General features: G+C 36.9%; 1 protein-coding gene across 1 annotated transcript in view; it reads left to right on the top strand.

The window, feature by feature from the left end:
- Positions 1–4,564: 4,564 nt before the first annotated feature.
- Positions 4,565–9,443, top strand: part of ITCH (itchy E3 ubiquitin protein ligase) — a 38,131-nt gene continuing 33,252 nt past the window's right edge. Inside the window, exon 1 of the mRNA XM_015817005.1 lies at positions 4,565–4,990. Coding sequence (XP_015672491.1) covers positions 4,921–4,990 — 70 coding nt within the window. The 5' untranslated portion in view covers positions 4,565–4,920. The remainder of the gene's footprint in view (positions 4,991–9,443) is intronic.

The following is a 9,443-nucleotide window of genomic DNA, read 5'->3' as shown; positions in this document are numbered from 1 at the left end:
TTTAATAGTTCCAAGAAGGCTCCATACCCATTTGCACTTCACAGGAGATACAGATAAGCCTCCAGGTAGCTTAAACGACTTGCTAAAAAATGCAAATAAACAGCTGTCTACAGGAGTATAAATCTTTCCATTCCCCACCATCCAGTTAGAGCTGAAGAAGCTTCTTGGATGAGAAGTGAAATGTCTTCAAAAAAAACCCCAAGAAAGTCCAGTTGCCTCCTGAAAAAACATTTTTGGGATAACTATGACCTGGATGTCTGAGAATCTCCATAGACATCATGATCAAGTATTTCTGATAAATTCAAAATATAAGAATTCTACTCTAATTCCATCAAAGCTACAAAATTATTCCTACTCCCCTAAGTACACATCAGTTGTTTAGAATATGACCCAGAAATCATAAACAATACATCTTTATGAATTACAATCATTAAACTATTTATACTTATTAATCTACATAGTTAACACTAGTACTTAGGAACTATAATTAATGTTACAAACAGTATGATTTTTATTTGTTCAAAATAATAAGATTTTTAAGAGCTCAAAATTTAGGCTGTACAGTACTGAAGAATGAAGTCTTCAATGAACAAAAGAATCATTCAATATGTATAATAGTGATGTAGATAAGCTATTAAAGGGAAGGGAAAATATATTGTTTATTGTGCCATGATAAGTTTTAATTGATTCTTAGCCTCCAGAAGGATCCCTTGTAGTGAGACACCCAGTGTTTCTGTGGAGCTATGTTTAAATCTCAGATATTTTTACAGTTTGAGACCAATTAGGAATTTGCTATGCAGTTTTTCTATATGTGTTTAAGTCTACTTGATCACCAACATTATAAGTTATTGTGCTGTTTTTTATTTTAGTTTCAAGTTTTAATTGGTGGGAATTTCATCTCCCAGTACTCTTGAGTAATAAAAACTTAGACTTTCTGTGCCTTATTTCTAAAATAAGATTACATAATTCTAATTGTGAGATTTGAGAAATATGCTGTTGTACTTGTAAACGTGGATTTTCTGGTAATGTTCAGTTTATGTAAAAAACACTTTGATGTTATCATGAAGATCTCAACTTTCTTAAAAAAGCAGATTCTGTTATCTATGCAAGATACTATTTTGTTTTTAAATCACAGAAAAAGCAATGGTACCATGTTTCCCCGAAAGTAAGACCTACCCTGAAAATAAGCCCTAGCTTGATTTTGGGGGTGGGCCTAATATAAGCCCTGCCCCCCAAATAATCCCTAGTTTTGGGGCAAGGCGCACGCTTAAAAATCAAGCTATGGTGGGAAGGGCGGAGTTTATCATTGCAGCCAGGTCTCCCATGGATCTACACTTGCCTCGCCGGCCCACTTCTTCTGTGGCTGAAGGTGCAGCTTCATTCTGCAGCTGAGAATGGAGCTCTGCCCTGCATTTTGAGAAAGGCCTCTGATTACAAAATGCAGGCTGGAGCTCCATTCTCAGCAGCAGAATGAAGCTGCTCCTTTGGCCGCAGAAGTGGGCCGGCTGGGTGGGGCTGTCGGAGCTGCTTCCGCGAGGTGAGTGGAAAAAACACCCCCCCCCAGAAAACAAGACCTGGTGCCTCTTTTGGAGATAATAATAATAATAATAATAATAATAATAATAATAATAATAATAATAATAATAATAATAATAATAATAATAATAATAATAATAATAATACCACCACCAGATCTTATTCTGGGGGAAACACCATAGCTGCTTTTTTCTTTAATGAGGTCAGGAACTCTGAATAATATATTGGACAAGTGGTAATTAAAATAGAAACCAGGAGACTGTGAGTTCTAATTCTGCTTTAGGCATGAAAACCGCTGGTTGGTTTAGCCCAGCCCACAGGATTGTTGTTGTGGGGGAAATAGGAAGGAAGAGAATTAGTTATGTTTGCTGCCTTGAGTTATTTATAAAAATAATAATGGCAGGATATATACAAATAAATATCTCAAATATCTTTGCAAGCATATTAGGAGGTCGCAGTATAGGATAGGGGAGCACAACCCTTAGGCTTTCTGCAGTGTGCTTCCAACAAGAAAGTAAAGACTCCTGATTAAATAATCTCACTTAACAGGTTAGAAAATTAAATTATTGTTAATTTTGATTTCTTGAAGTTTACTTGTTCCTATCCTTGTAGTGCTGATTGAATATGTATTGTGACTTTACAATAAGGCATTGCTTCATGTGATTGAAATTAGTAGAAAGGGAAATCATAATGTTCAATTGTTTTAATAAGATAACATTTTCAGAAGGAAGGCAGATTAGAGAGATATGTATTCCTGGGTATGCATACAAATTTGTGGTGATAACATCAGTGTTATGTTGAAACTGAATTACTGTATGTTTAAAGTTAGTTGACATAAGATGAAGCAGAATTCCTGAGCAGAATATTAGTTACTATAATTTGGAATTGGATGGCAAATAAATTTAATACATCATCATTATTACTATATGTGGGTAATTGACAGTTAGATTCATACTCTAGGACTGGTGGAAACTTAACAATTCAAGTCCTAATTAAAGGTTTATTATGATTCATCATTTAGACTGGATTTAGCTTTTTGGCCCCTCTACTGAATCCTTCCGTTCAACTTGGGATAGGCTGATGTTGTTAAACATATCATCACAGGATATGTTCCAAGCAAAGCTGCCTTTTGCAATTGACTGGTGATGATTTTGTCAATTCCAGTATTATTATTATGTACATAAAAATGTAAAATCAGAGCTCCCCGTTCGTTAGCTAGTGGTGGCCTGCATACACATCGAGTTATCCCTAAGGGATATTATAGGAAATTGTAATGTATCAGTGTAATATATGTGTGGGTCCAAGCAATGTGGCCTTTTGTAATTGACAGATACAAATTTTGTCAATGTGCATATTTTCTAAGAACTCTAAAAGATTTTTTGATATGGCAACCAGTGTGCCAATAACCTCTGGGACCACCAAGACTGGTTTATGCAGAAACCTTTTAATTATTATTATGCTTTAAAATATTCAAACAATCTTAAGCACATTGTCTTTAATTGTTACATCACTGCCTTAAGGATCTCCATATTGCAGCTGGAGACTGAGGGCAGAATAACCAGCCAACTTTTATCTAATATTGGAAAAAATACAAAGAAGACTCCATCTTTAAGAATAGTCATTCACATGCTTATGCCTGCATTTTCTTTCTGTAAAAACAAAAACCCAAAGCCACTGTGAGTCAGTTCTGTTTTCTTGGGAAAGGGTACGTATTTATTCCATTTATCATACTATAAATCTGTTACAAGCAAAACCAGACTTGTTCTCTGCAAAATTAACGAATTAAAGAAGGTTTTATTTATTGTTTCACCATCAGAAATATTTGCTTTGGAGAAGTAGAAATTAAGAATTGATTGCAGGGAGAATGAAGGATACATGAGGTTTTGGCTTCTCTCTATCCTCTACAGTTATGTTCATTTGTATGAATTATTCATGGGTCCTTTTTGTGTAAAACAAAGCAAATGTTAATGGGTCACTTTGCCAGAGTACTCCTTCTCCCTAGTAGAAAGTCATAGTAGTTAAGAAGAAGAATATCTCCATTGTTTTCTTTGTGCATTTCCAAAAATGTGAAGGGGTGGGTGACATAAAGATCGGAAAATTAACTAAAGGAAAATCCACACATTCATGAGCATAAGGATTTGAAAGTGGAACTTTAGATTCTTCTCTCAGCTCCTTTGGGATCTGCTATTATGTTTTGTGCTAGCCATGCAAGTTTAAAAATCATAGGCTTTTCACAAGAAAGAAAAACGAAGACAATTTTGAGCTTCTCCATGTAACGTAGGAGCTATGAAGATTAATATTTTGCCTTGCAGATAACCGTGCAAAGCAAAAGCAACCAATCTGTCAGTTTCACAGTCTAGACCAGTGATGGCGAACCTTTTCGAGACCGAGTACCCAAAAACTGGCCCCGCCCCATTCCGCCCGCTGCCCCGCCCCCACTCTGCCTGCCCACAGGGCCACTCACCGCCTCCAGGACCCACTGCAGGACCCAGGCAGCCCAACAGCTCCATGGCGGCCACGCCCTCTGCCCGTGTCTCGCAGCATCAACTGCGTGCGATGGGGTGTGAGGGCAGAGTCTTGTCTACACTGCCTGGCTGCCATGTCCTTGGCTGTGCTGCTCCGTGTGGGCCACGCTCAGGGGCAACTCTCCTCCAGGGGGGCTGCTGGTGAGGGGGTCGGGGAGGGAGGCAAGGCTGGGGCAATGGCACGTGTGCCCACAGAGAGGGCTCCGAGTGCCGCCTCTGGCACGCGTGCCATAGGTTTGCCACCACTGGTCTAGACTCTAGGCAAATACTGGAGTGGGGAAAATAGTTGCTCAAGTACATGTTAATATCTCAGATAAAATGTGTGAATAATTAATTATTTGGCTGTTGTGAACTGTAAGAAGTTGATGAATTAGGTGGCATGAAAGTTGTAAAAATAATCTAGGCTATACCTTCTTGGCTATATAGTAATTATTATTCTAGTTTATAATTTGCATAACTTTACTTTGTCCCTTGTTAGTGCATATTTCTTTCTATTTTATTTTATTTTATTTTATTGCATGTTTCTAGGCCGCCCATCTCACTCCTTTCCTTGCTACTGATTGTTTTGCCCACAAGTACCTGTCTGGGATAGGACAAAAAGAGATTGTTTTTATTATTTACCCTATCAAATACTCAGAGCTGTTGACAATAATTGTGTTAATAGTCTTAATTACTTTCAATTAACATTGCTACGTCATTTCTGTGGTTTATCAACACATATTCTTCATTGACTATATGTGCCTATGGTATTCCTTGATTTAACCAGTTTATATATATACTTGTTAAGGAGTGCAGCATTTGTTTTTAAAATAGTATTTTTATTGAATTCTTTACTTAGGTTCATGTTCCTTCCTATGATATGGCTGGGAATGGGTCAAAATCAGAGAATATCAGTGGACTAACTATGAAATCACAGCTTCAGATAACTGGTAAGTCTGTCTATCAGTCCTGTGGTTTGATTCAGATACTGTCACTTCGACAGCATCACCAAATATGTTCTGTTTCTTTTTTTATTGTGTTTGAAAATGTTACATGTTTTATTATATAAAGTGTTAGGCAGCTAACAAACAAACTGATTAATTGATTATGTACTATCAAATCACTTCTTATCCACATAATAAAAATGCAAGATTAAAACTCTTAATACATCACCAGTGTCATGGTGTTAATCTCCCAAGAAAAAGAAAAAGAAAAAAGAAAAGTTTGGCTCACTTTATATAATGACACAATGCCTGAGGAAAAAGCTATGTCTTAACACCATTCAGGAAGCAAGGAAAGATACAGCTTTCTCTATCTCAGCTTTGTATCTACCCTGTTCCATACAGTAGATGAAACTATGGAGAAAGGTTGCTTCCTAGATCCCACCAGATGACAACTGTTATATTCTGGACCAGTTGAATTTTGGGGGGATGATCTTCAAGGGCAGCCCCATATAGAGAAATTGTCTTTGGGTTTTGGGATCCCTTGGTTCTGGAGAGTTGCTGTCTTTAACTGGCAATGGGTAGTACTCCTCAATAGAGCTGTTTTACAAATTATGTGTCCTTCTGGACTTGCCGCTCCTTCTGAAGAGCAGATGGCAATCGTGGCTTGGGGTGGAGGGCTTTATACAAATTCATCTTGTGCATCCAATCCTGGACTGGGAGGCTCTGCTTATGGTCAGTTAATCCCTACTCACTTCTCATATGGACTTTGCAGTCCATTGTACTAGAGAAGTACATGGGTATCATTGTGATATGTGCTGTATCCTCTTTTTAAAGTCTGTTCCAACTTTTTAGAAATGTTTTAGAAACACTGCCTTTTTGAGTACTCATGACGTCTGTATATATTAGGGATTTCGAAATGAAAGTCTTCCTTTAATCAGTTAGGATATCAAAGGCAAAAGTTTATATTATCTATTGGAAAGATTCTATTTTTTGAACTGGAAGATCTGAAGGCAATGCTTTTCTTTAGCAGTTTTTCTTTTTTAAAATCTGTTCTATGGAAATGTATATGTTGTTGCTAATATAACTGTTATCGCTGGTATGACTTGATCAGATAAGGACAGATTTTGGCCAGAAGAAACTGTGAAAAAAGATTTGACATACCATGTGCTATCAAAACTACTACTATTGTTAAAATAGTACAGGGACTCCTCAGGTGATTAAAAATATGTACTTGGACTGGAATTCCAAACTAAAAAAAATTAAAAGTATCTAGGAAAAACATAGTGGATACGGAAGTCATCTTGCATTAAAATCCTGCTTAGGAGTATGACTTTGTTGGCCTGATCTATATGATGACCTATAGAGCTGCATTAGCTAATGGACAGTCTGGACCACTCAACACTATCCGCTAATGTCACCTTTAGCTAAATTTGAACTGTGCTGGCCTATGGTGAATCAACCCTTTGGGAAACCTTTAGTGAATGCAAAAAGGTGGAGCAATGGAGGCACGCAGCTATAGCCTCCTTTCTTTTGTGCCCTTTTCCACTCATATCCTATATTTTGTACTAGGGACCAGTGTATCTGCATATATTGCAACCCTCGTAAAGAGGCCTTGCTGATAAAAAATATAAATATGTTTGGTAAAATGATGCTGGGAACATATAATATGGGCAGAAAGTGAGAGACCATTTTACCATGCCCTTCCTAGCCTTTCCGAGGACTCTGAAGACGTGGCTTTGGTGTCTTGCTTGGGAATCTGGCTGTGGTGTGGAACCTACTAGACAGCTGTATACGTAGTCCTTGTTTAGTGACTGCCTCATTTACTGACTATTCATAGTGACGATGGTGATGAAAAAGTAACTTTGCAACCAATTCTTGCTTTTACCACCTTCACAGAACTGTAAAGCAAAGGAAAACTGAAGTGAGAGCTGAAATCATGTATCAGTTACCAACTGTTTTGTTTAACAATCAAGTGGCCAGTCCCAAATGTCTTTGCTTTCTTTGCTAAATGAGGACTACCTGTATGGATAGTGATGCATTAATTGTACTGTCCTCAAATACATTTTCTAGCTTTTAATGTTTTTATATACAGTAGTTTTATTGTGTTTACTGTTTCTTGTTTTAATCGGTTGAGCCACAAATCTGAGATTGTTCAGCTATATAAATTTAAACAAACAAATAAATGTTTAACATTTCTAAAAAGAAAGTTATGCTATGTTGAGTATTAATCTTGTGGCATAAGCTCATTTTCTTCCTGCTTGGCCTAAATCACTACTTAGCAGCAGTGTTCTAAATTTGGCAGGGATGACAAAAACGAATGTTCTCTTGCATTTTTGTAATTAAAGTGAGAGACTTGACACTTTTTTAATCAAATTGAGCTCTTATAGTGATGTTAATATCAAAATAAAATGATTAGGGGGAATGTTAGCTGTTAGCCTAATTTTATCACTATTATTTTTTATATAATAATAATAAAGTTGGAAGGGACCTTGGAGGTCATTTAGTCCAACCCCCTGCTCAGGAAGGAAATTCCTATACCATTTCAGACAAATGGCTGTCCAGTCTCTTCTTAAAAACTTCCAGTATTGGAGCATTCACCACTTCTGGAGGCAGGTTGTTCCATTGGTTAATTGTTCTAACTGTCAGGAAGTTTCTCCTCAGTTCTAGGTTGCTTCTCTCCTTGATCAGTTTCCATCCGTTGCTTCTTGCCTGCCTTCAGGCGCCTTGGAGAATAGCTTGACTCCCCTCTTCTTTGTGGCAGCCCCTGAGATATTGGAAAAAGTAAATACACCCTTAGATCTAATACTAGTATTGCCCTGTTTGGCAGAAACAACATCAAGTAGGTGTTTCTTACAACTATCAACTGGTCTCTGACATTGACTGCAAAGATTTTTTTTCCCATTTCTCCATATAGAATTTTTTTCACCAATGTTTCAGGGCTTTCTTCAGAAATCCCTCTCAATGGGATTTATATCCATACTTTGACTTTGGCCATTGCAGAACCGAACCTTCCCTTCCCTTCCCTTCCCTTCCTTCCTTTGTCACCTCGTGGTGAGGTGGGCAGCAAACAAATTTAATAAATAAATAAAAAGGCCCTGATGCAGCAAAACAACCCCTAACCATAACATTTCCACCAACATGCTTTATAATTGGTATGGGGTTTTTCTAATGAAATGCTTTCTTTGATTTTCATTAAACAAATGTTCTGGTACTGTGACCAAATAAATATCTTTGACTCATCTGTCCAGAGCACATTTTTCTAGAAATCCTGGTTTTTGCCTAGATGTTCAGGAGCCCTGGTGTTTTTTCTGGATAGCAGTTGTTTCCTCCTGGCATATCTTCTATGTAGATCTAATTGGTACAGGTTCCTTCTAATGGTAGATTCATGCATTGTGACATCAGTAGTGGTAAGAGCTGCATGTAGGTCAAGTGATGCAATTCTGGGAATCTTAAAGATTTCTTTCAGTATCTTACATTCTGCTATTCTGCTGAACTTGCTTGGACAGACTGGCCTCGGTAGTGATTTGAAATCTCCATGTCATGTCCACCTGAGCTGAGCTAGCACTAAATATAGCAATGTGCTTACTTTTTCCTCCATGCAGAATTTTCATCTATATTTATTTAAATTATACAATGGATTATAAAATGTAAATGCTGCATGGTATTCATTGTATTATATCCCCTTTATCAATATGGTTGAAATGAAGATCAAATATATGTATGTTGAAATATATTGAAAAACTCCAAGATTTTAATGGGCTGCAGATTTTTCACATGACTATGCTTATTGATATCACTATATATTTTGGGCCTCACAGTCTCTCTACCCCAGCTAACCTCAGAGTTGTTGTTGTGGGGACAATAAGAGGAGGAAGTTATGTTGAATATATTCACTGCCTTGAGTTGTTTGTAAAATACATACATACATACATACATACATACATACATACAATTAATTTATACTTACATTTAAGCTTCTAAGCACCTAAAAATAAGCATAGAACAATTTTAAAATGAAAATAATAGCCTTCAGAAACTCCATAAAAATCAAAAATTGTTCTGTACAGAATACAAGTTTGACTAATAAGCAACCTATAAATGTCAGAAATTAAACTTATGTGTGTGAGTGAGATGAATATAAACATATTAATATTCTCATGTTTAGCTTATTCAAATACCGTAACATGCAAACCTCAGGAGCTGTAAAATACTATTTATTTTATTTATTTATTTTATTTGTTTGGATTTTTATCCCGCCCTTCTCCTTACGGACTCAGGGCGGCTGACAGCCTGGTAAAACAAATACAGAGATAAAGATACCCACTTTAAAACCTAATTAAAATGAAATATTTGATGTGGCCTGTGTCAATTTAAAATTATTCTTAAAACCCCACTAAAAATTCCCCCTAGGCCAGTCCTGCTTGTTGGAATAGCCATGTCTTAAGGGCGCGGCGGAAGG

Source organism: Protobothrops mucrosquamatus, unplaced genomic scaffold, assembly GCF_001527695.2.
Source record: "Protobothrops mucrosquamatus isolate PMUCROS unplaced genomic scaffold, P.Mucros_1.0 scaffold547, whole genome shotgun sequence".
Lineage (NCBI taxonomy): Eukaryota > Metazoa > Chordata > Lepidosauria > Squamata > Viperidae > Protobothrops > Protobothrops mucrosquamatus.
The sequence above is the reverse complement of the archived record's forward strand: the minus strand, read 5'-3'. Positions and strand labels throughout refer to the sequence as shown.